The 26,300-nt window shown below is 40.2% G+C and overlaps 1 protein-coding gene across 1 annotated transcript in view; it reads left to right on the top strand.

The window, feature by feature from the left end:
- Positions 1 to 17,491: 17,491 nt before the first annotated feature.
- LOC149233748 (flagellar radial spoke protein 5-like) overlaps positions 17,492 to 26,300 on the top strand; it is an 81,477-nt gene continuing 72,668 nt past the window's right edge. The window contains exon 1 of the mRNA XM_089379845.1: positions 17,492 to 18,074. Within this exon, the coding sequence (XP_089235971.1) occupies positions 17,641 to 18,074 (434 nt within the window). The 5' untranslated portion in view covers positions 17,492 to 17,640. The remainder of the gene's footprint in view (positions 18,075 to 26,300) is intronic.

The raw sequence follows: 26,300 nt of genomic DNA, 5'->3' as shown, positions 1-26,300 counted from the left end.
ATCACTAGTATCGAGGCTTCGTATGCACGTTTGTACAGGATTTTGGATGTTGTGGTGAGGAAGTACGACACCCCGTCAATTGGTATGCTCACCGAGGCCAAAGAGAAGAACCAAGTCAGATTGGAGCTTGATGTGTACTTTGATCAGTTGATGCTCACGACCACCAGCACAGATTTGCAAGTCAACACAGATAACATGCAGATGTACATCGTCGGTCCGACCTTGCTTAGGACTAAGTTGCGCATGTTACAGGATGAGTTGGACCGAGGTTCCAAATCAATATACTCAGAAGCAATGGAGGCAAGAGTTCGTTTCCAGAAGGACATCATCAAAGAGTACGCGAACACCATTTCACACTATCAAGCATGGCATCAGTTCGTCACCGAGGATCACAGAGAGAAGGTTGATGAGTTGGTCTTTCCACAACTATCCGAGTCTTAGTGTTGTCTTGTCTGGCTGACTCAAGCCAATTTTGTCCCACATGGGTATATGTGGAAAATGTATCATTTTTGTAAACATGATGTAAAGTGAAATTCCAAGTGTCATTAGTGGAATACAAACAGTCATATGTAATGTAAAGAGTCATGAGGGTAGTCCAAGAGTCACAAAGGGGAATGTCAAGGGTCACCCCACCCTTTGTTATAAATAGAACCTCATAACTCATAGAAGGGGCTTTTGGGAGCCAAGATTTTGCTAGGCATTTCTTAGAGAGGGCTTGGAGAGTATTGTGACGAGCCTTGGCTTCTCCACAGTGCAGAGCGAGCACATCTCTTTGGAGGAGCAGGCAGTGTTGATTGTAACGTTCCACTATTAGGGCTAGTGGCTGTCATGGTTGTATGTATGGATGAAACTTTCACTTTATATAATATAACAGAGCCAACATGTTTCATGCATATGTTGTTATTGTAGTTCGACTATTTTGGTTACTTTAGCAATGTATGTAGTTTTACTTACACATTGATGTATGGACTATTCTGTATGTGATTGTATGAATCTTATTGAAGCGTGTTGTTGATTTAACTCATCACTTTGGATTGTCGACTATTCTGCTTTCCAGTTTGTGATGTCATTCAACTCGTGTGTTCCTTTCAGGCTGTGTACTATTACAAGATTCTAAGGGATACAATTCATTTCCCCCCTCCGCGTGTTAGAACATCCCTATGCATCTCTCCTGACTTGGTGCAAGGTCACATGCTTGCTTCCGACAAGGATATCTTGCTTACCTCTGCGCACTCTCGCAGTCAAGGCATAGCTTTAATACCCATGTTGGGACTCATACTCCAAACGTTCTGAGGTCTATTTGGGACTTCTTACTAGGGAGATCCCCTAACATGTTGGGGTTCCAACACTGTCAACAGATGGCAAGGTGGAGCTCTTGGTAATGCATATTTGTAAGCCTTTGAGACACTAGTTCCTTTCACCAAGAGTAAAGTACATACATGTATTTATCTTGTGCTTGGTTCTGTACATCCCTATAAAGATGGTAATTGCCCACATCACAATCTCATTTGTTAATTTAAAGATCATAAGTCTTATTCATGCATTCAAAGAACACCTAAATTAAAGACAAACCATAAAGCATGTGTAGAAATTCCCACTGTAGATCAACAGATTATGCAATATACTAAAGCAAAATACAAGATCTACTTCTACAACAAACTTTACGGAAGCTTAATCGAATATGAGCAAGATCAATTAGAACACATATAACTAAGAATGAGAAATCAATCACACATGAACACAGAAGAATAACCCAGGGAAAGCCTCAGCCTAAAACCCCAATCTCTGTATTATCATACAAGTGGAAATATGTTCGAGTTACAAAAAGAATCAGCTCACAAGCTATCCTGCTCTCTCTGCAATCAAACAATACAGCTCACAGACTGAGTAGACACAAGATATGCCTTCCCTCAGCCCTCCAAGCCTCCTATTTCCTTGCGTAGTTTTTCTTGGGGTCCATTGATGCTGTTAGCGTTTGAAATTTCACCTCAGGCTGAGAAGACAAATCTCAAAGCCACATCAAACCATTTCACCTCGTAGCTAGCCCTACGGGGTATGAGAAGGCTCTCTCCGGTCAATCTCGTTAAATTTTCAATGGGAAGAGATGACCAATCAAGGTAACACAGATATTAGGCTAGTAAACTGATAAGGAGGATTGATTTAAAGTTTTTTGAGGTTTTTGGTGGCAATTGGAGGGAGTGCAATTCAGGGTGCGGGGATTGAGCTCAGTTTTTGCAGGTGGGTCTTTGGGGCAAGGTAGGAGTTTGTGCTGATGCCTTTAGCTGAGATGGATGATCAAGGAGGAAAGAAGAGAGGCTAAAGAGGGCAAACAATGACTTTGAATCCTCTCTAGACAGTGGAAAACATAAACATTAAACAAATTTGAAAGCTGAGCATGGCAAGCATGAATTCAAACTTTATCACTTCATTTGTTTAATAAGCTGCAGTAAAGAAAGAGATGGAACACATAAACACACTTACAATTACAATAAGAGAACACACCATCAACACAAGAGTCCACAAGAATCCCAATGATGTCTGCAAAACCCTGGTCTTCCTTTTCCTCAAATTGCAGAGATACAAGTAAAATATACAATAGGAGCTTCTCCCTCAAGAGTCCAACCTCTCCAACCATGAAAATGATTGAGAAAATACATAATATAGGCAAGCCAACCTCTTTCCCCACCTCTAGGGGTCGAGCTCAGCTTCCTAGGAGCAGTTTGAACTAATTCTAAACTAAGCACTAGATAATAGGCAGTCAAAACAACTTGCCTCTAAAACTTAGGAAACTAATCCATGCATTAAATTTTCACTATTTACATCAAAGAAAGTTCTAGAAGTGTCAAAGGAGAGTAAATGCATCCATGTGCCATGAAAATTACACCAAAGTTTCTTATTTACATGCCCAAAAGTCATCCAAGAGTAAAAACAGTGTTTTGCTGGCCGAAATGGTCAAAATGGTGAAATTTCCCTGAGTGGTCGCGCCCCTCCCTTGGAGTGGTCGCGCCCCTTTGCAGCTCTGTTTGAAGGCCTTCCCGGTGTCCAAATCAGGTGCAAGATAGCTTGTTGGAAAGGTATATGAGTCTACTTTCCAACCCCACTAGAATTTCTGAATTTGGAGTTGATTTGACCCCTCAAAAGTCATTTCTCCCAAGGCAGCTTTCTGCAACTCAAAAAAGGGGCAGAAAGTCAAAATTTGCATGTATTTTGAGCTTTTGGAAGCCCAAATCTCCATAAAATTTGAATTCCATCCATAGGCAAGTGTATTTTTGCATGAAAATTCCAAAAATGTAGAGTTTTCCCTGTTCTGAGCTGTCCCCACGAGTGGTCGCGCGCGGGGTGAGACCAGTCAAATGGCCAAAACCTGTAAAATTCCCAAAAATGCTAAAAATGCTTCAAAACTCTCAAAATTTCTTGGGTTTGCTGCTAGGAGGAGGCTAATGAGTATCATGGTGAGTGAGAGAAGCCTCGGCCAAGATACGGAGGGGATCGGGCCTTTTCTTCCGTTTTTGTGCTTTGGCCAACCACCTTGGATCCGGCGATTGTAATTTTGACATTTCTCTAAAACCATGACACCTGTGCAAAAAGTGAAAGAGGTTTTTCTTCTTTGGCATGTTATGGACAAAAACCTCTCTCAGTTTTCCAAAATTCATCTCTGATTGCTCTGAAACATCATTTGAGTGCAACGTATCCCGATGTGAGGAACAAGGGATTTTGTCGAAATGAAGCGACATGAAGGGGATAGGGGGCTTCTAAATTCTTGGGGAAATTTTTGGGAGTGGGGAGGGATGTTAGGAAGCAGGGGAAAGTGGAATCTCAGAGATTGAGTGAGGGGAAGGGGTCCAAAAGGGCAAATCACAGGCCAAACCTAGAAACTTGCCAGGTTGTAGCTAGAAACTAGGGTTTGTGCAAAAATGAGGAATTTGGCGGATCTAAGAGATGGGAAGTGTTTGATAAGGTACATGAAGGATAGGGGAAGGTGTATGAACACCAGGAAACAAGTTTTGCCGATGATTTGACCATCCAAGAGAAATTGGCTTCAAAACCCTAGGAGAGGGAAATGACCTTGCCTGGGCGCAACTGAAGCATGAACAAGACGTAAAATGACTCATTAGACACTGACATGATAATGACAACCCTATGAATGATGATAGACTCAGCTAAATGATGACATAGACCGCCATTTGGACAACTTTAGAAGAAGTGAAAGCAAACCCTAGACCTAATGCCTAGTGACCAAATTTTGCTTGAAAACTCTTTGAAATGACAAAATTTGACCTTAACACTCTGAAACCACTTTGTAAGAGCATATTTGATCACTGGAGGAAGGCTGGAAAGACTGACACTAACAGATGCCACCTGTGTGAATTGGCCTCATCACACTCACTAAACTGAAGAAGTAACTGCGCAATCTCTAAGGAATGAATTCCTTCTGCATGCAAGAGATATTCACAATGGAATATTCCTGCAACTGATAGTACACTATCCCTCCATCTGATCTCAACTGGGTCTCTGTCTGAACTGACATGCATGAGTTATTTATGAGAGAATATTCAGTTATTTGAAGTGCAACAGTTACATGCATGCATGCATTAACTAACTGAACTCACAATTAATTCAACAAACTGTTTGAATTAATCTAACTGGACTTGACTCAGTTAACTGAGCCAACTAATTACAACTCATCCTTATCTCTTTAACTGATGGATAAATTCCTCAATCAATGGAGAAACTGTTGCATGTCCCCACATAGGCTTCATGTTTGATTTTCTACAACTAATTAACTCAAGATGAATTAATCAATTATTTTACAAACAACTGCTAAGATCAAATTCGAATTTTTACTTCTCTATTTTAGTTAAGGGACTAGCTAAAATAGGAAGATATCCTGAAATGCCATTTATAGTAGTACTAAATTTAGCACTTCTATATTTAGCATTTCTTGTTGCTATTTTCAACACTCCCTCTCAACAAGAAAGGGATTATCAGTAACCCTAATCCCGTCTCTGTGGAACTCGCACTTGCATTTTGATAATGCCTTCGTCAAAATATCTGCATTCTGTTCCTCGGTCGAAACATACAACAACAACATGATCCTCTTGACCACACAGTCTCGAAGATGGTGATGCCAGATATCAATGTGCTTGGACTTGTTATGAAAAACTGGATTCTTTGAGAGTTTGATACAACTCTGATTATCGCAGTAGATCACAATTGGATCCATCCTATGACCAAACAATCCCACTAGAATCTTCCGCATCCAAATGCCCTCACATGCAGCCTGACTAGCAGCCATGTATTCAGCCTCTACTGAGCTAAGTGCAACTGATCTCTGTTTCCTGCTGTCCCAGGAAACTGCAGCTGAACCAAGGTTGAAGATTCCTCCAGAAGTGCTCTTCCAGTCTGATGGACTCCCTGCCCAATCCACATCTGTGAAGCCTTGGAGCTTCACTCCCTTTTTCCGTCTGTACCACAATCCAAACTGAGTGTGCCTCTGAGGTATCTCAGCACATGCTTCGCTGCCTTCCAAAACAGCTTGGTAAGCTGAACCATAACTTGACTCAGCTGGTTCACCGCAAAGCATAAGTTTGGTCGTGTGTTCACCAGATACATAAGTGAACCCACCAATTGCTGAAAAACAGTAACAACTACTACCTCACCTGAAGTAGCATCCTCCTTCCTCCAGTTCCTAGCTAGAGGAGTCTGCATGGGCTTGCACTTCTTCATGTGAAAGCGCCTTAGTATCTCATTGGCATACTTGCCTTGAGACACAAATAATTCACCATCTTTCTGCCACACCTCCATGCCTAGAAAGTAGTGCATAAGACTCATGTCTTTCATTTCGAACTCTCTTGCAAGATCCTCCTTGAAAGACTGTATCAACTGATCATCACCTGTCAAAATCAGATCATCGACATAAAGAACAATGATCAACGGTTTACCTTCTACCATGATGTGGTAAAGGTTCACATCTGCTTCAAACTTGGTGAAGCCCAACCCAGTGAAATAATTGTCAATCCTTGTGTACCAAGCACGGGGTGCTTGCTTTAGCCCATACAAAGCCCTCTTGAGTCGGCACACTTGCAACTCACGATTGAAGGTCTCGAAATCCTCTGGTTGCTCAATGTACACCTCCTCCTCAATCTTCCCATTGAGGAATGTTGTCTTCACGTCCATTTGATGGATCTTCCAACCCATCTGAGTTGATAGTGCCAACATCGATATGATAGATGAGTACCTTGCTACTGGAGAAAAGGTCTCATCGTAGTCGATCCCCTCGACCTGTGTGAAACCTCGGGCAACAAACCTTGCCTTATGTTTCTCAAAACTGCCATCAGCTGCCTTCTTTAATTTGTAAAGCCTTCTGGAACTCACCACTGACTTGTCCTGAGGTCCTAGGACAACATCCCACACACTGTTCCGAATGATAGAGTCGTACTCCTCTACCATTGCATCAACCCAGACTGGTTGTTGCACTGCCTCCTCGAATGAAGAAGGTTTGGTATCTACACACTCCCCAACCAGGTCCATGTACCTAGTGTACCGCTCGGGCGACCTCCTTTGTCTGCGCTGAGAAGATGGTTATCCCATATTCTTCTGCGCATCCAACATTAACCTGTCAGCTTCCCTTGAGCGTTTCCTCCCATCTCTAGAAGTCTTACCATGAGTGGATGTCTCCACTCCCGAATCCTATACATGTAGCTGCTCCGCATCAATTTGAGGCTCCTCCTCCTTAGGAACTGAAATTTCCTCCTCTACATGCAACTTGAGCTCCCTCTTAAGTGATACTTGCATGGCTTTCTGCTTGTTGAACTTCAGATCCCTACGTACCACTGTCCTCTGACTGGTAGGCAGGTACACATGATAGTTGTGGGGTGTATCCGTGTACCTCACAAGTATTCCCAACTTCGTTGTTGGCTCTAGCTTCTTCCGGGCATCTTTGGTCACATGACAGTAAACTGATGGTCCAAAGATTCGGAAGTGACTCACATCTGGTCACTTCCCAGAAGAGGCCTCCATAGGTGTCTTCATTACCAGTATACAGTGCGGGCTTCTGTTATGCAAGTATACTGCTATATTGCATGCCTCAGCCCACAAATGCAATGGTAGGCTTTGGTCATGCATCATCGCTCGAGCTGCTCCTACAATCAATCTATTCTTCTTTTTGGCCACCCCATTCTGCTATGGGTTATGGGGTGTTGTCAATCCTGTTTAATTCCTTTTGCAGCGTAGAAGTCTTTAAACTGTTGGGAGACATACTCTCCACCATTGTTGCTACGCAAGGCTCTTATTTTCTTTCCAGATTCTTTCTCTACCAAGGCTTTAAAATCACAAAACCTCAAGAAGGTCTGATCCTTCTTTTGCATAAAGTAGATCCAACATCTACGAGAAAAACCATCAATAAAAATAACATAGTACCTTTGTTTAGTGGTGCAGGCTGTAGAGAATGGTCCACAAACATCTGAGTGAACTCGCTCCAGGATTGCTCTAGCTCTACTGTCTCGATCCAGAAAGGAAGGTTTCGCATACTTACCCAAGGTACAACCTTTGCATGTATTCGTCTGATCCAGTTTTCCCTTGGGAAGTCCGGTAGAAATTTGTTGCATGATCTTCAGGGCTCCATGGTGCAAGTAGCCCAATCTTCTACGCCATAGCTCGCCAACATCTTGGCTCTACACCATCTCAGCTTTGGAACTCAATGCAGCACAGTCATTTACCTCCAGCTTGTAGAGATTCTTTACTCGAATCCTAATTCGCTTGGTCTGTCCATTACCAATATGCCTTAGGGATACCTTTCCTTTACTAAAGACTACATCATAGCCTTTATCTTCTAGCATAGCGACAGACACAAGATTCTTCTTCAGACCTAGTACATACTTTACATCAATCAGGGTGAGAGAAGCTCCATGCTCCCTCTGAAACACAATCGTACCTTCACCTGAAACACGGTACTTTCCATCATCACCCATCTCAATCCGCATCTGGAGATCCTTCTCCTCCGAGGTACTGAAAAGATTCTTGTCACTTGACATGTGGAATGAAGCTCCACTATCCAGGTACCACACACATCCCACCATGGATGAAACCATGCATGCGATAAGAGAGAAATCCAACTCAAACTGTGAGGCCAGTGCCTCACCATCAGATACCTTTGAGGATCCCTTCTTGGATTTCTTCTGTGGAAAATTCGTAGTCTAATGGCCCACTTCATGACAATGAAAGCATCACACTTTCGATTTGTCAAACTTCTTCCCACCATGGGAAGAACCGGATTTGGGATGGGACGCCTTCCCTTTCCCTTTCCTCGCCTTACTTCCTCATTATCTTGCTTTGATGAGGATCCATCTTTGGTGCTTCTTCTTATCTCCTCTTGCATCAGATCCGACCAAAGTCGTTCCCAATCTGGCAGTTTTTCTCTTCCATTAACCGAGTCTTGGTAGCTATGCCAGCTCTTAGGAAGACCGAGGAGTGCAAGACTCACCATGTCATCATCAACAATCGTGATCCCTACACTTCCAAGCTCATCCCTACAGGTGGTGAGCTTGTTCAGATATGTAGAGATCGTGTCACCCTTTTCACACTTGATTTTCCGAAGCTTGTCTTTCAGCGCCAGCTTCCTCTGATCGCTGTTGTTATGATATAAATCTTTCAATGTTTTCCACATCGAAAACGGTGTCTCCTTGATCTGAAATTGATCTAAGACAAACAATAAGTTATTACAGACTCATGTGCATGGATGTGCCTATGTTATTTTGTGCAACGAATCGATAAGATTGCGAAATACACAGGCAATGAAGTAGTTAAAGAAAACATAACAGGCAACACATATAAACACAACAAGTTTAATAAGGAGTTCACCAAATAATCCTGGGCTACATCTCCTGGTCCAGCCTTCAGTGGTGGCCTCTCTATTATGTTTTCAAATTAGAGTTTTTACAACAGTGAGCTCAATTTGAGTCTCACTCAATAGATATAAATCAACAAGACTGTACTTGGATCCCCCAAGTCTCTGGAGTACACAAACTCTCCTTACTGAATCTTGACCTCTATTGGTCACAATGGTATGAGTCCAATCCGAGACTCAATACATGACAGGCATATATAGAGGAGTTCGCTTGAACCTCTCAAGCCTTCTCTAGAGTAAACAGACTCTCTAGCTCTCTTTGGCTTTGTCTTAACTCTGACTCGATGTTGCCTTTGCTTCTGCAGGCCAGCTTGGCTTCCTCTTTCTGCTCTCTGCTCTTAGCTTTCTTAACTTGCCTCCCTCTTTCTCTGTCTGTTTGTGGCTTTAAAGCCAATATGCTTTTTGACTGTTCGTTTCCGCTTCCCGGCTTCCGGTTCCCCTACTTCTGTCCGTTTGAATCCCTATGTTCTGCATAATCATCACTGTATAATGCCTCACAGGGAGTTGGCCACCTATTTCATAACGAACTGTGTGTCAGTTCTCTTGTACGTTTTCAAAACGACTGTTTATTCCATTAACTCCAAGAATGCCCGCGAAACACGACCTTCTGCCAATGCATTGTCTACCTTGGACTTCAAATCTTATACAACTCTGCGTGTTGACCTTGTCAAATCTGGTCATCCATCAGAACGCATCTCCGCCGTTGATCTAGAGCCTCCAGATCCTACGATCATCATTCATATCGAGCGGGTAAGTAACATGACATTTACCTGTCCGATGTGAGCGGTTTTCTCTCTCTTCCGCCGGACGCGTGGCACCCCTTGTGTGGCATCGGGCGGGACTCGGTTGAAACCGCTTACCGCTCGAAGCCCTTCCGATATTCTACTGGTTTTTCTGGGACCCCGCTTTTGACGGAATCGGCGTGATATCCGTTGCATTTTATAACTTTTTGGGTCCGGGCACTTGGGGCTTTTCCTTCTTTGAGGGGTTTGCCCTGCGATATGTAATTAGCGACTTGTTTATTAAATTGATATCAGAAACTACCCCCGTTTCTTAAATTAACCTCTGGTTTTGCTAATCTGTGGCAACGTGCATTACCATGGGCTGACAGTCTGTGCGCTTGACCGAGGGTCCTCGTTGCTCCGCGTTGTTCACAAATTGCAACTGTTTCGAGGATATCTCTGATAAGCTTGATCTTTATAAGACTTTGAAACTTTGGCATGATTTTTAAGAGTTCATGAAAACTTAGAGAGTGTTCTAGGATCCAATTGGATCATGGCCTTCCCACTGAAAAAGCTTTTGGACCACCAAAAGTTGGTTTTTAAGCATCAATTAGGTGAGGATATAGATTCCTTGCTTGCCCAATTTCTATCCATCTTGCACTGCTTGGTTTTGAACCCTTAAGTCCAATTGTGAGGTACTCGACATCCCCTTTGCGCGTAGTTCTCACCTTCTTGTCCAGAACTATATCTTCTTGCAACTCATTGAGATATTTAGGCAACAAATCATCAATAGAGGGCAATTGGCTCTGATCTTCAGGATCTTCAATCAATGAAGGTTCAAACAGTCTCAAGCTTTCTGCATTAACTACTAAATAGATGTGCATGTAAGCTGGCAAATCAAGGTGAAAAACATTTTCACTAATTTTCTCAAGTATCCTGAAAGGTCCATACCTTATTGGCTTCAGCTTCTTACCTTCACCTTGCATTTTGTCTTTGCTGATATACAACCAGACTTGATCACCAACTTGAAAACTATGCTCGATCCGATGCTTATCATGCCTTGCCTTGTACTTGGCTTGGCTCTTTTCCAGTTGTTCCTGTACTCCCTGGTGAATCTCTTGGATTTGTTCAATGAACTTAGTTGCCTTGTCCACATCACTGCGTCCATCAACCGCTATGTCTTTACCAAAGACAAAATCCAAGGGAGACCTTGGTATGAAACCAAAACAAGTCTCAAAAGGAGATCTTTGTGTAGAAGAATGTTTAGCCTGGTTGTAAGCATGTTGCACATAACATAAATGTTCATCCCAAAGCTTGGGATGCTTGTTGAAATATCCTTTGAGCAACTAGATCACTATCTGGTTGACCACCTCTGTTTGGCCATCTATTTGTGGATGAAAGGTTGCGCTCTTCTTCAGTCTAGTGCCCATCAATTCCCACAGACTCGACCAAAATTTCCCAACAAATCGGGAATCTCGATTAGATACAATGGAAGTGGGTAATCCAAAATGAACCCATACATGCTGAAAGAACAACTTTGTTGTTTGTTCAGTTGTAATATGTTTGTTACAAGGTATTAAAATACACATTTTGTTGAACCTATCCACAATAACATATAAATAGTCATGACCTTTTCTAGATTTAGGCAGTCCCCCAACAAAGTCCATGGAAACACTTTCCCAAGGATGAGAAGGAACTGGTAGTGGAGTGTACAAGCCTACTTTTCTATTGTTGGGCTTTCTTTTAGCACACATGGTACACCCTCTTACATATCTAGAAACTGTTTCACGCATTTTTGGCCAATAACAAAATCTTTGTAGCTGTGCAACTGTTTTACTTACACCAAAGTGACTTGATATTAGAGAAGTGTGCGCTTCTCGAATTATCTTTACTCTTTCAGTTTGAGGAATGCATAACTTTCCAAAATGATACAAGAGTTGGTCCTTAACATGATAATCCAATCCATGGTCATACAGTCCCTGCTTTGTTTTGAAAGCAGTGTTCCATGCATCTTGCTCTGCGACTTTGACCTGATGGTAGCCACTGTGCAAGTCCAACTTGGAAAAGTAAACAACTTCTTTCAACTGATCTAATAGACCATGTATGCGAGGAAGGGGATAACGGTTTTTGATTGTTATCTTATTAAATGCTCGGTAATCAATGCATATTCTCCATGAGCCATCTTTCTTTCTCACCAAAACAATTGGAGACCCAAATGGTGATATGCTAGGTCTTATGAACCCTTTTTCGAGCAGCTCCTGTACTTGCTTCTTGATTTCTGTGTTCTCTAAAGCGGATAACCTTTTATACCTGTAGCTGTGATTGTTGTTTCATCCCCTGAGTCTAACCCCAAATCCTTCTGAATAGCTGCAACAGTCTTCTTCTTTTTGCCATTATACTTCTTGGGTTTCAGCTCCGGATGTAGAATCCAACAGTGTTCATCATCATGCCCATCCTTCTTACAGTGAGTGCACGAAGGTTTGGTCTTTTGTACAACATTTTCCTTCCTCTCTTTCCATTTCTGCTTTCTCTTTTCCTTGTTCTTGCTTGTAGTGGGTTTTGATGATCCCCCAACTTCTGGGTTCACATTCTTGCCCCTAGCCTCTAGATGTGTAGCCTGAACAGATACCTCATCTATGCTAGTAGGATTAAACATGAGAATGGTATGTCTCAAATAACTATGTAGACCACCTATATACTTCAGCAGAGTTTTAGGTGAGTCCAACGAAATGCCTAGAATCAAAGCTCTTATTCTAAATTCTTGGGTGTAACTTTGTACACTTTGCCCTTTCAATTGGCGAAGAGTTTGCGAACTCATCATAGCTTGCTGCATATAAGCTGGTGGATAGAATTGTTTTTTAATTGCAGAAACAAATTCACTCTAGACAAAAAGGATTTTACCATGCTTCTTCATGTCAACTTGTGTCCTGCCTTCCCACCATACCAAGGCAGTGCCTCCAAGGCGTAGGTTGGCCAGCTGAATCTTACTTATGTTTGAATCAATGCTCTACACCATGCAATACACATAAATATGTCGAATCCAATTATCCAGCTTCTCTGCATTCAACTCTCCACCATATATTGGCAAATCAAATTTAACATCTAATTTAATCAAGGATGCCTTCTTTTTATTTTCAGGGCTATTAGAAGGCATGGGAAGCTTTTCTTCTTTCCCTTTGCCTTAGAATGGTCATTGAGAAGAGATTCTTCTGCTCCTTTATCTTGTTTAGAGTTTGATGAATCTTCATCTCTACCTTTCTTAAATTCTCTATACATTTCCTCTACCATGGCTCTCATGATCATGAAACTATCCATGAACTAAGGGTCTGATTCCAAGGGAATTTCTTCTGCCATTTTCCTCTTAGGATAGACTCTTCCAATTTTTGGGTTAGCTTCAACCAATTCTCCTTCTCATAATTTGAGCTTTGTCCTAGTTAGCATTCAACAACAAAATCCAGCACAAGCTTGTCTAACATTAGCAACCTAGAGCTCTGATACCACTTGATCTGAAATTGATCTAAGACAAACAATAAGGTATTACAGACTCATGTGCATGGATGTGCCTATGTTATTTTGTGCAACAGATCGATAAGATTGCAAATACACAGGCAATGAAGCAATTAAAGAAACATAACAGGCAACACATATAAACACAACAAGTTTAATAAGGAGTTCACCCAATACTCCTAGGCTATGTCTCCTAGTCCAGCCTTTAGTGGTGGCCTCTCTATTATGTTTTGAAAGCAGAGTTTTTACAATAGTGAGCTCAATTTGAGTCTCACCCAACACATATAAATAAGCAAAACTGTACCTGGATCCCCCAAGTCTCTGGAGTACACAGACTCTCCTTACTGAATCTTGACCTCTATTGGTCACAATGGTACGAGTCCAATCTGAGACTCAATACATGACAGGCTTATACAGAGGAGTTCACTTGAACCTCTCAAGCTTTCTCTGGAGTACACAGACTCTCTGGCTCTGTCTTAACTCTAGTTCGATGCTGCCTTTGCTTCTGCAGGTCAACTCGGCTTCCTCTTTCTGCTCTATGCTCTTAGCTTTCTTAACTTACCTCCCTCTTCCTCTGTCAGTTCATGGCTTTAAAGCCAATCTGCTTTCTGACTGTTCGTTTCTGCTTCCCGACTTTCCGGTTCCCCTGCCTTTGTCTGTTTGAATCCCTCTATTCTGCGTAATCATCACTGTATAACGCCTCACAAGGAGGTGGCCACCTATTTCATAACGAACTGAGTGTCAATTCTCTTGGACGTTTTCAAAACGACCGTTTATTCCGTTAACTCCAAGAATGCCCACAAAACACGACCTTCTGCCAACGTATCATCCACCTTGGACTTCAAATGTTATACAACTTTGTCTGTTGACCCTGTCAAATTCGGTCATCCATCGAAACGCATCTCCGCCATTGATCTGGAGCCTCCAGATCCTATGGTCATCATTCATATTGGGCGGGTAAGTAACATGACGTTTACCCGTCCGATGTGAGCGGTTTTCTCTCTCTTTCACTGGACGCGTGGCACCCCTTGTGTGGCATCGGGCAGGACTCGGTTGAAACCGCTTACCGCTTGAAGCCCTTCCGATATTCTACCGGTTTTTGTGGGACCCCGCTTCTGATGGAATTAGCGTGATATCTGTTGCATTTTATAACTTTTCGGGTCCGGGTGCTCGGGGCTTTTCCTTCTTTGAGGGGTTTGCCATGTGTCGCTAATCACATATCAGAAACTACCCCCGTTTCTTAAATTGACCTCTAGTTTTGCTAATTTGTGGCAGCGCGCATTACCATGGGCCGACGGTCTGCACGCTTGACCGAGGGTCCTCGTTGCTCCGCGCTGTTCACAAATTGCAACTGTTTCGAGGATATCTCTGATAGCTTGATCTTTATAAGACTTTGAAACTTTGGCATGATTTTTAAGAGTTCATGAAAACTTAGAGAGTGTTCTAGGATCCAATTCAGATCACTCCTTCCCATGGAGGCTCAAGACAATGTGGTCTCGAATTCCCTCCAGGAGGATTTTCCTTGTTCTAGCTACACATTTCTTCCATTTCGCCAATTCTGTAGCATTAGTCGGCTTGGGGACTTCTTGATTAATGAAGTCCTTTAGACCGTTGTCCTCTAATACTGCTTCCATGCGGTCCTTCCAGGTTATATAATTCGAGTTGCCATTAAGGGCATACTCGAGTCTTAAACTGTTGAACGCCATTGGTGGAATTGAAATGTGATAAGAACTCGATTTCTATATTCAGGGACTTGAAACTTGAAACTTCTCCCTTCTTGTATACTTTTCTTCGCTTTGATCACCTTTGCTCTGATACCATGTAGAAATTCCCATTGTAGATCAAAATATTATGCAATATACTAAAGCAAAATACAAGATATACTTCTACAACAAACTTTGCGGAAGCTTAATCGAATATGAGCAAGATCAATTAGAACACATATAACTGAGAATGAGAAATAAATCACACATAAACACAGAAGAATAACCCGGGGAAAGCCTCAACGTAAAACCCCAATCTCTGTATTATCATACAAGTGGAAATATGTTTTACAAAAAGAATCAGCTCACAAGCTATCCTGCTCTCTCTGCAATCAAACAATACAGCTCAAAGACTGATTAGACACAAGATATGCCTTCCCTCAGCCCTCCAAGCCTCCTATTTCCTTGCATAGTTTTTCATGGGGTCCAATGATGCCACCTGTGTGAATTGGCCTTTATCACACTCACTAAACTGAAGAAGTAACTGCACAATCTCCAAGGAATGAATTCCTTCTGCATGCAAGAGATATTCACAATGGAATATTCCTGCAATTGATAGTACACTGTCCCTCCATCTGATCTCAACTGGGTCTCTGTCTGAACTGACATGCATGAGTTATTTATGAGAGAATATTCAGTTATCTGAAGTGCAATAGTTACATGCATGCATGCATTAACTAACTGAACTCACAATTAATTCAACAAACTGTTTGAATTAATCTAACTGGATTTGACTCAGTTAACTGAGCCAACTAATTACAACTCAATATTACAACTCATCTTTTTAACTGATGGATAAATTCCTCAGTCAATAGAGAAACTGTTGCATGTCCCCACATAGACTTCATGTTTGATTTTCTACAACTATTTAACTCAAGATGAATTAATTAATTATTTTACAAACAGCTGCTAAGATCAAATTCTAATTTTTACTTCTCTATTTTAGTTCAAGGACTAACTAAAATAGGAAGGTATCTCGAAATGCTATTTATAGCAGTACTAAATTTAGCACTTCTATATTTAGCATTTCTTGTTGCTATTTTCAACAACATGATATCAAAAGTAGGGTGAGGATTGATGTAGTCCTTGATGCCGTTGATGTTGCACACACACACACACACACACACATATACAATTTTATGCCTATAAGGTTATCTCATGTACAAGTTTGGGTCTAACATTGACATGCCACCATAGTTCTAGTTGAACAATCATAACAATGTTACAATACCTCTATATGTTGGGCATTTGTTATGCTTTGTTATTGAGCCATTTTTGGTTTGTAAAGTGTGATTACTTCTCAATAAATATATAGAGCCTAAAGAAAGAAAAAAACTTCCAAAGACAATGAAGTAAGTGTTTATTGCACATAAAGGTGCTCTCCAACCTAGTATGATAGAGATGTTGTAATGTTAACATTTTGACTCGGTCAAAATAAAATAGAATAAAATAAAATAACATTTTCATACTCCAACCCATGTTTTTTCCTATGGCATTTTTCTCTAATGTGGCCTATTTAAAGGCTAATAATTAAACCAACCTAGATCCATTTTAACTTCGGATCTACCAAGTGCCATGAGAGATTAAATCTCTTTTCACTCTAAAAGAGGTTTGCACCTCAGGAGAGAGATTTGATCCCTCTTGGTGCTTGGTAGATCTGAAGTTAAGATAAATCTAGGCTGGTATAATATAAAGTGCTATCCCATTTTGATAATTGAGGCTAGGCAAAGGATATAAGTGAGTTCACAAGGTAAAAAGAAAATAACTCCATAACACTATTCCTAAGTGATTGATATATTTGATATTTGAAAAATAAGGCCCAAGATCTTTGGTCAATCACAAAATTAGTTTGGTCCCTTCCATTCGTAATCCAATATTGATACACCTTCACTTGATTAATTCTACAATGCCTATCTCCTTATCATACAACAAATATTTGACATTACATAAGCCACACAAAGGTCCTCTTTGTTTGCCTCTATGCCCACCCTATCGACATAATGCTATGCCAAAATAGACCAAACCCCCAATACATAAAATCCATTGCAAGTTAGGTGTACATAAGGTTATATTTATTTGCCCACGAGGTGTAGATTGGTGGATTTGTGTGGGGTTTAGTTCCCTTAGCGTTACTTGTTCAAATCTCATGGGGACAAGTTGAGAGTGAGAACTATGGGATATGTCTAGACTCCACTAAACCTCTCACAAGTGAACAATTTTTTTTAATCCAACATTAAAGCTAGCCTTGCCTTAGTCTAAATATGACCCAAAAGTTAAAAAAACACATATTCATTCAACTCCCAAAAGTGGACCAAGCCTCGACATGGAGTATTACTGAAAGTGCTTATACTTGGATAATAGCTCATTTTTATTAAGAAAACAAATTAATAATAAAAAACAAAACATGTTAATAACCCAAAACCAAAAACATCTAATAAAACTAAAACATACAATAAAATAATTTTCTATTAATAACCGTGATAAGCTAACCAACATTGACTATCCCACTATTACTCTAAATTTTCCCACTCCTGTAAAAACAACAAACCAATAATCAAACCTTCAAAGTTTTATCAACTTCCTCTAATTGCCAGCCACAAATACAAAACAAAATCCGCTCGTTAATTTTTTCGAACCAGAAAATATCTTTCCCGTCATTCACATTCTCAAAACAGCCATTAATGGATAACAGTTTTTTCGAAACCCCGCAGAAGTAGGAGAAGCGTGTAAGGCATTGGGCATCATGACGACTATTCACGCTGTGATTCCAGGCCCATGCCCTTGGAGATTAAGCTTTGGAATTTTAGGGACGCCATTGGTGGGCATTGTTAAAGATGGTAAGAAGCTCCAGGCGCAGCGTCGTCGGTGGAACACAAAAGCCTCGAGGTGCCAACTTAATGTGGAGATTCCTCCCGCCACGGAATGGCGAACAGTGGTTGAGCACGGCGACGACAAGTTAGATATCTGCAGAGTTCTTAATGGGATGTGGCAGACCAGCGGTGGTTGGGGTAAGATCGATCGCAACAATGCTTTGGAGGCCATGCTCAGATACGCTGACAATGGCTTCACTACTTTCGACATGGCTGATCACTATGGCCCCGCAGAGGACTTGTATGGGATTTTCATTAACAGGGTTAGAAGGGAACGCCCGCCTGAAATGGTCGACACCGTCAGAGGGTGCGTGGGGCTCTCTCGTCTTTGCTGTTTGGGTTTTGTATTTTTTGTATTTTTATTTAACTAATGTTTTGATTTAGTTAATGAAATGACATTTATGGGACTACCACTTTCCTGTTTTTTGCCTTTTGCAATTCAATCTTTTTCTTGTTCAAATGGATGATGAGCTGGCCCAACTTTCTAACAATCCCCTCGCTGAAAAGACAATGTCAAGAAACATGCTAACATATTTCCATAACTTTCTTTGAGGTCTTCGAACGCATCACATTCCAAAATGAAATGTTTTTCCAATTTGACTGCCCCAAAGGTGCAAAATGTACACATCCGTTCTTCCCAAGCTTCTTTAGGCCTTTTCAACCATCCTGCTTCGCACCGAAGTTGATGCGAGTTGGTTCTTAATTGAGCAGTAAGAACCTTTGCCCTTCACGGAATGCTAGCTCCAATGTACTATTTTTGTTGGAGATCACAGGTAGGGTTGAATTCCTCAATATAGTACTTCTTTCTACCCAACTCTTTTCCCCACACTTGTTTACGAAACTTCTCCATAACAAAACTCTTTAGCTCCTTGCTATTTGTGGGACATACATTGAGGTAGATATTCCATTTTTGCATCCATGTGTAGTTTTGTCTCATCCATGTTTTCTTTATTTCTTTCATTCATGCCTTCATTGAAGATAACATTAGGCCATCTACCTACTCCCATTTGCTCAATTCTTTTTAGATATCTTATGAGCCGCACGATAACTATTGCTTCAATGGGAGTTGGTCGTGTTTCACTCAACATTATCTCATAAGCTACCAAACTTTTTATTTTAAACTTGCTCACGATCAAGCGTTTTTGGATTTTCTCAATTTGTTTCCATTTTGAGACGGGGTGCTGCTAGCCCACAATTCACACCCATATAGCATCAGTGGACAAACTAGGAGTCCAAAAAGCACTTTAATCCTTTTCCAATCCCATAACTCCGCTCTCTACATCTGTGTTGAAAAGCATATAATGCTTTCCACCCTCCTAAAATTCTCCTTTCTGCAGTCCTCCCAATTAAGTTTGTTGTTGAAATCAATCCTGAGGTACTTGTACTTATTTACTTCTTCAAAAATGTTGCCTTCAAAGAAGAATTCATGCTGGCTATGTTTCATTTTTTTATTGAAAATCATTATTTTGGTCTTACTAGTATTGACTTGCATCCCCACTGCTCTACAAAAATTCTCAAGGGCATATAGGTGCATTTGCAATCTATGGGTCCATTTAGCAATCAATACAAGATAATCAACATAGAAAATAAGCTTTATTACAAACTCTTCCAACCGAACAACATCTCCACTTTGCGGATTTAGTCACTCTTCCAATTTATCAATATATAAATAAAAAAAAGTAGGGGATAGAGGGCAACCTTGCTTGACTCCAATGTCACTTTTAAAGCTTTCTGAAATACCCGCTGAGGTTCTAATTTTCACTTTCACCTCTTTATAAAGTCTATGGACAACGACTCTATAATGCAAAGGAATTTCAAGTTCTTGCATTCTACGCCGCAACTTATCTATAGGAACTGTGTCAAATGCCTTTTTGAAGTCAACAAAGCAACAAAATACTTCTTCTTTGACCCTTCAAACCTTTTCAATGATGTGTCTTAGCATGATACTGTGATCCACTGTAGAATGCTTCAGCCTAAAACCCACTTGTCCTTTTGCCCTCTTTTCTCTTACTTCTGCCCACTTACTGATTCTATTTTCTACCATGCTGCCGAAAAGCTTTGCAAACAAATGATTGATCATAATGGTTCTATAATTGGAAGGATTATTAATATATCCACTTTTAAAAATGGGTATTGCTAGGCTAGATGTCCAGTCTCTTGGGAATCCTTGTTGAATATTTCCATGATGTGCGGTGCAAGAGTGTTCATTCCCCATTTTAGATACTCTGCTGGAAGTTCAACCAAGTTCTTTGCCTTTCTTGTTTTCAGCTTCTTAATTCCAATCTCCACCTCCTGTAACATGAAGAGCTTTGTAGTTGTGTTGATCTTGGGGAGGCTCAACTTGTGATTCTTTGTCATAGGACTGTCTTGCATATTCAAACTATTAAACCCCTTTTGGTGGTCGCCAACAATTCCTTCTCTGCCAAACTCATCACTTTGTCAAAATGGTCATCAACAACATTATCCCTTTTCCTGCGTTACCCTGGTGTTAGAAAACAGAGATGCAGAAAGCATAACTTTGTCGAGTTAAAATGCACGCAAAAGGACAAAACAAACATTAAAATGGGAGAGAAATTGAAGCAAATTATGAATCATTGTTAGATTATAGAGGCATGAATGAAATCCCTCTAGTTGCAGGATTTGGAAGGTAAGGTCAAGCATTGAGTTCATTTGTCTTATTTTTATACGTTTGTGTGGATAGGAAACACGTCACGAGATTGTTGAAGCATTTGCAGTGAGGAGGATTTGCAACGTCCGCAGGGGTTGAAGGTATTGTGACATCTGCAAGTGGGTGGGGTTGAAGAGGGAGGACGATCTAACAAAGGAGAGCTGTGACATTGCAAATTCGATTTTGGAATATGTTAATGGAAACCTGATTGGGAGACATGTTTCTCCTTCCATTCGCATTCTCGTTCTTATTCCCACTCGCATCTTGACATTACATTAGTAATCAATCTTATTTGTTCAATATATTATGGAAACACTTAGGTGGAGTCCACGACTTTGAAATTCATATCGAGGTAGAACCATAGTAAATATATCTGTTATAATGTTGTTTTTGGGTACAATTCCAATTGCTTTCTTGCAATATTTCCTCAAACAAAATTAGAGTGAATCTTGATATGCTTGTTTTGTGCATGAATTGAAGAATCTCAACAAGTGTAATGTAATTTTGACTGTAATATTTTCATACATCTAGATTATGTTAGTTTTTGTCGGTATCTGTTGTGAGTCTCCTCATGTAGGAATTTACATGGTAAGTTCCTCAGATAGAACACCAAAGGACACCACTCACAAACAGATCACAGATCAATACACCAATATTCTTGACGTGGGTAAACCCTCAAAGAGGGAAACAGTGCACGGCCTGAGCCCCAACGTGGCCACTCCAGACAATTTATTTATAAAAGAAAGAAAATTTACATAAGTTTCTCTCATGAACAGTCACCCTACAAATGACCCTCCATGCTCTTTAAATAGAGATCATGGACCAATCGGGTGTTAAGCCATGGATCAAGTGTTGGTAATACCAAGGAGATAATGAGCCGTCAGATCACTTCATGTCTAGAACATATCGTGACCATCGGATTGTAAGTTACAAAAGTACATAGTCAAGAAACACACTTTACCTAACTCTATAGTAGACCAAGTTATGCTTAACTATTTCCTATATGTCGGAATATCCTAACATCCCCCCTTAAGAACAACTTGGGATAGGATTGGAGGATGTACAAATATGACACAATAGGAGAAGGAAGGAGGCATTAAAGCCTATTCCCCCTTAGTGACAACTTCCTGAATTTCAACCATAAACGAAGTTTAGTAAACTTCGCTTCTGTGAGAGCCTTTGTAAAGATGTCTGCAACTTGATCAGCGGTTGAACAATATTGCATTTAAAGAACATGGTCATGAATGAACTTTCTGATGCAGTGCATGTGTAGTTCAATGTGTTTGCTGCGCTGATGTTGGACTAGATCTTTGCATAGTTGAATGGCACTTTGATTATCACACCAAAGTGTAGTCGGATGCTGCTGCTGAAAGCCAAACTCTGACAGGATCTGACGAAGCCACAGGGCTTCCTTACTAGCTTCTATGACGCCACGATACTCTGCTTCTGCTGAAGAAAGAGAAATGACACTTTGTTTCTTGCAAGCCCATGTAATAGGTCTAGAACCAAGAGTGAAGACATAACTTGCAGTAGACTTCTGATCATCAAGGTCACTAGCCCAATTGGAATTAGTGAAACCAACCAATAGAAGAGATGCTTCTACACTGTAATGAATCCCAAACTGAACTGTACCTCGAACATAACGAAGTATTCTTTTAGCTACTTTCCAATGACTTTCATGTGGGTTTTGCATAAACCGAGCAATAGGGCCAACAACAAAGGAAAGGTCAAGACGGGAATGGGTTAGATACAAAAGTTTTCCTACAAGCTGACGGTATAAGGTAGCATCAACTTCAGGGGGAGTACAAGTGATTGAAAGTTTGGCTCCAGACTAAAAGGGAGAAGGGCCTGGCTTACAATCTTCCATGTGAAAGTGGCGTAGAAGATCACAGGCATACTTGGACTGGGAAAGGGAAATACCTTCTTTGGATTGCAAGACTTGAAGACCAAGAAAATAATGCAAGTGTCCTAAGTCTGTCATTTCAAACTTCTTTTTAAGGCTAGACTTCACATGGTTTATAAGGTTGGGATCACTACCAATAAGGATAAGATCATCAACATAAAGAACAAGAATGATAAGAGACTTACCCACTTTCTTAGTGTAGACAATATTGTTAGAATGACACCTAGAAAAGCCAGTGTCTAAAAGAAAGCTACCCATTTTGGCATACCAAGCCCGAGGGGCTTGATTGAGACCATAAAGGGATTTCTTAAGCCGACATACAAGGTTGGAGTCTGTTTGTATAAAGCCAGGAGGTCGTTCCATATAGATTTCTTCATGCGAGTCCCCATGCAAGAAGACAGATTTAACATCCATCTGATGGACTTCCCATTTGAAAGAGGCAGCAAGGGAAATAACAAGGCGGATAGAGTTCATTTTGGCAATAGGGGAGAAGGTTTCAGTATAGTCAATGACTTCAACTTGTGAAAAGCCCTTAGCAACAAGATGAGCTTTATGTTTATCAACTTTTCCATCTGGTCCAACCTTGGTTTTGTAAACCCATTTACATCTAACAAGTTTTCTTCTCTTTGGAAGAGGAATAAGATCCCATGTATCATTTGCCAATAATGAATGACATTCTTCATTCATAGTTGCGTCCCAATCTGGATGGCCTGAAGCTTCTGCAAAGGTGTCAGGATCATAATTCGCTGAAGCTTGAGCCAGTAAATAAGAGGCTCTATCGAACTGAGAACGTGTACGTCACTGATCTGTAGGATCACCTGCAAGAGAACCTGCTGCATCCTGAGTAGCACGGACCCATTTTGGAAGCTGAGGAGCTGAAGGAGGATCTTGAGAAGGTGGGGGAGGATTGTCATCGTCGCTGTCATCGTCTGAAGAAGAAATATTTTCAGAAGTAAAAGGGATAGAGAGAGGTGGCACATTCCTCGAACTGGCTTGTAGGCCGATATATTTCAGCAAACTTTACATCTCTTCTAATAATAACATTTTTGGATTTAGGTGAAAGAAGTCTATATCCTTTGACATCTTCAGAATATCCAACAAAAGTACATTTTTCGCTCTTAGGTTCTAAGGCTTTATGTTTCTCATCAAGAATATGGGCCCATGCTGCACTTCCAAAAACACGAAAGTGACTTACATCTGGTTTAATTGAGCTCCATGCTTCTTTTGGAGTGATATTCTTTAAAACCTTAGTAGGAGTGCGATTTATTATGTAATTTGCACAATTAATTGCTTCTGCCTAAAAATTAAGACTAAGTCCTTTAAATGGAAGCATACAATTAGCCATTTTCTTTAAGGTGCGATTCTTCCTTTCAGCTACACCATTTTGTTGTGGAGTATATGGAATAGTATGTTGAATTTGAATTCCATGCTTAGTGCAGAAGTTGATGAATTTGATGTTAACATATTTTCCACCATTATCTTAGCTTAAGAATTTGTTGTCCAGATTGTTTCTCAACAAAGGCCTTAAAGGCCAAGAACATGTTAAAGACTTCACTCTTGAGTTTTAAGAAGTATACCCAATTGCATATGGAGAAATCATTAATGAAAGTTAAGAAATACTTGTAGCCAGAGAATGAAACAACTGGAAGTGGACCACATAAATCACTATGCACAAGCTGTAAAGGGGCTGAGGCGTGCCAAGAGGCACGTTTTTCAAAACCATCCCAATGGTGTTTTCCGAGTACACATCCGGAACAAACACCATCTCTACAAGATACCATAGGAATACCTGTCACCATATTTTCTTTACATAGATTTTTAAGGGAGCGATAGTTTAAGTGATCAAATCACTCATGCCAAAGTTTGCTCACTTCATCATTATGAGCAACAAATACCGAGAGAAGAGTCGATGACCCAAAGTTGTTAAACTTATACAACCTTGTAGAATCATTAGCGATGCCAGTAACTAAAATCAGTTTAGGATCACTTAGGTCCTTAATTACAACATCATGAGGTGAAAATTCAACAATTTTACCTTCACTTGAATGAGTTTTCTGATATACAGATAGAAGGTTGCAGGATAAGGTTGGAACGCATAATACATCATTAAATTGACCATTGTCTAGATGAATAGTTCCAGTCCCTACAACACTAAGAGATCTATCATCACCAACATATATATTTTTGGTGTTACAATCATTTAAAGAAGAAAACGTGGCTTTGTTTTTGGTCATGTGATAAGAAGCTCCAGAATCAATGAACCACTCATGAGAATGAGAAGAAGAAAATACATTTAGTGCATAACCAGATCGAGATGCTTGACAACCACATGCAGAAAGTGCTATTCCTGAAGATGAAGTTGAAGTTGAAGAGTGCTCCAAATGGATGTTATGCTTCTTCATTGCTGTTTCCAAGGCTTCCATCTTCTTAAAGCATTTGGATTCTAAGTGACCATCTCGATTACAAAAGTTGCAATGTCTATCAGTCTTATTCCCTTTGTTTTTATTTGCCTTATCATTTTGCTGAATTTTTTTTCATTTTGAGACTGAAGGTGCTTAGGACCCTTGGTTGGTTTAGGACCATTCTTTTTAGGATGCTGCTTCTTAGGATTCTTTGATCTTGGTTGCTGTTGGGCAAAGAGTTTCCAAGACTAAGAAGACCAAGATGTAAGAGTTTTTTTTGTTCTCTTATTAAAGAATCACAAAAGGCATTAAAAGAGGGGGACTTGTAGTCTTGTCCTTGAGAAATAAAGGCTTCTTTAGTAGAATGGAAGGTAGAAACAAATACAAAGTAGGCTGGTCCCAACTTAATAAGAATGGAATAGATAAGGCTACCATCTTCTTTCTTAACCTTAACACCTTCCAAGAGAAGCCTAAGGGTCTTGAACTTGGACAAAAAATCTTCAATGGAAGAGAAATTATTGGGGTCCAACGTAAGCAATTCAATTTCGAGTTGATGGGCTCTAATTTTATTTTTAATTCCAAAAACTTTATTGAGTTGTTTCATTGCTTCATCAGGGGTATCAAGTTCTGTGATATGGAATCTAAGGTCTGGAGAAACAGACATCCCTATCAACCCACGTGCTTGATCTTGCCTATTTTCTCATTTGGCTTGCTTATCTTCATTTTTAGATTTAGACTTTTGGCCTGAGGCTATTCTATAAAGACCTTTACTTCTAAGTAAATCCTCTATGTAGGACACCCATTGCAAGTAGTTGGTGCTGTCGAGAATAACCTGGCATGGATTTTCCATTTTAACAGAAACTGAAGCTGTAGACGCTGAAGCTAAGTGCTCCAATGGAAAGATCTTGAAAAATTAGGCCGATTAAAAAAAACGGCTCGGAAAACGTTTTCCGGATGAAGAAGTTATGGCTTTTTGAAGAAAAATTGTTGAAGATGCCGACGAAGTGCGTGAATGTGTGGAAGTGAATGATAATGTTATATTTAAAAAAATTTCTCCCCCTTTCTAAACTTAATCTAATTAGCTCACTTTAAAAAGAAGATTTTATGTGACCCACTTTTATAAAAAAGTGAAAGTCACTTTTACAATGGTAGTTTATGAGCTACCCACTAAATTGTAACTTAAATAAAATATAAAGAGACTTTAGAATTATAAGTGACTCACTTTTTATAATGGGTGAGAACACTTTTACATAAAGTAACTTTAAAACTTAAGCTATATGTGCTTTTTGGAAAAGTAACTCAACAAAAAGAAAGACTTGAATCCAAGACCTCTATTCTCATAAAGTAACTTTGGACCAAGTGAGCTAGTTTAAAAGGTTAGTAATTTTTGGAAAAGAGGAAGGTTTTTTTTTTTTTTTGAAGTCACTGAAGCTTTGGGGTGCGTGTTTACTTGAAAAAACCCTTTTTTCCTACAAAACAAAAAACCACATAGCCCAACACGGACATGCAAAAAAAAACGAAACCTTATGGCTTGAAGTTAGCTTTCGCCGGAAACTAAAT

The sequence above is a fragment of the Pinus tabuliformis genome, chromosome J (genome assembly GCF_031772625.1).
Source record: "Pinus tabuliformis cultivar Carrire ecotype Pingquan chromosome J, CPIR1, whole genome shotgun sequence".
In the NCBI taxonomy this organism is placed as follows: Eukaryota; Viridiplantae; Streptophyta; class Pinopsida; order Pinales; family Pinaceae; genus Pinus; species Pinus tabuliformis.
This window is presented reverse-complemented; position numbering and strand designations above follow the sequence as displayed.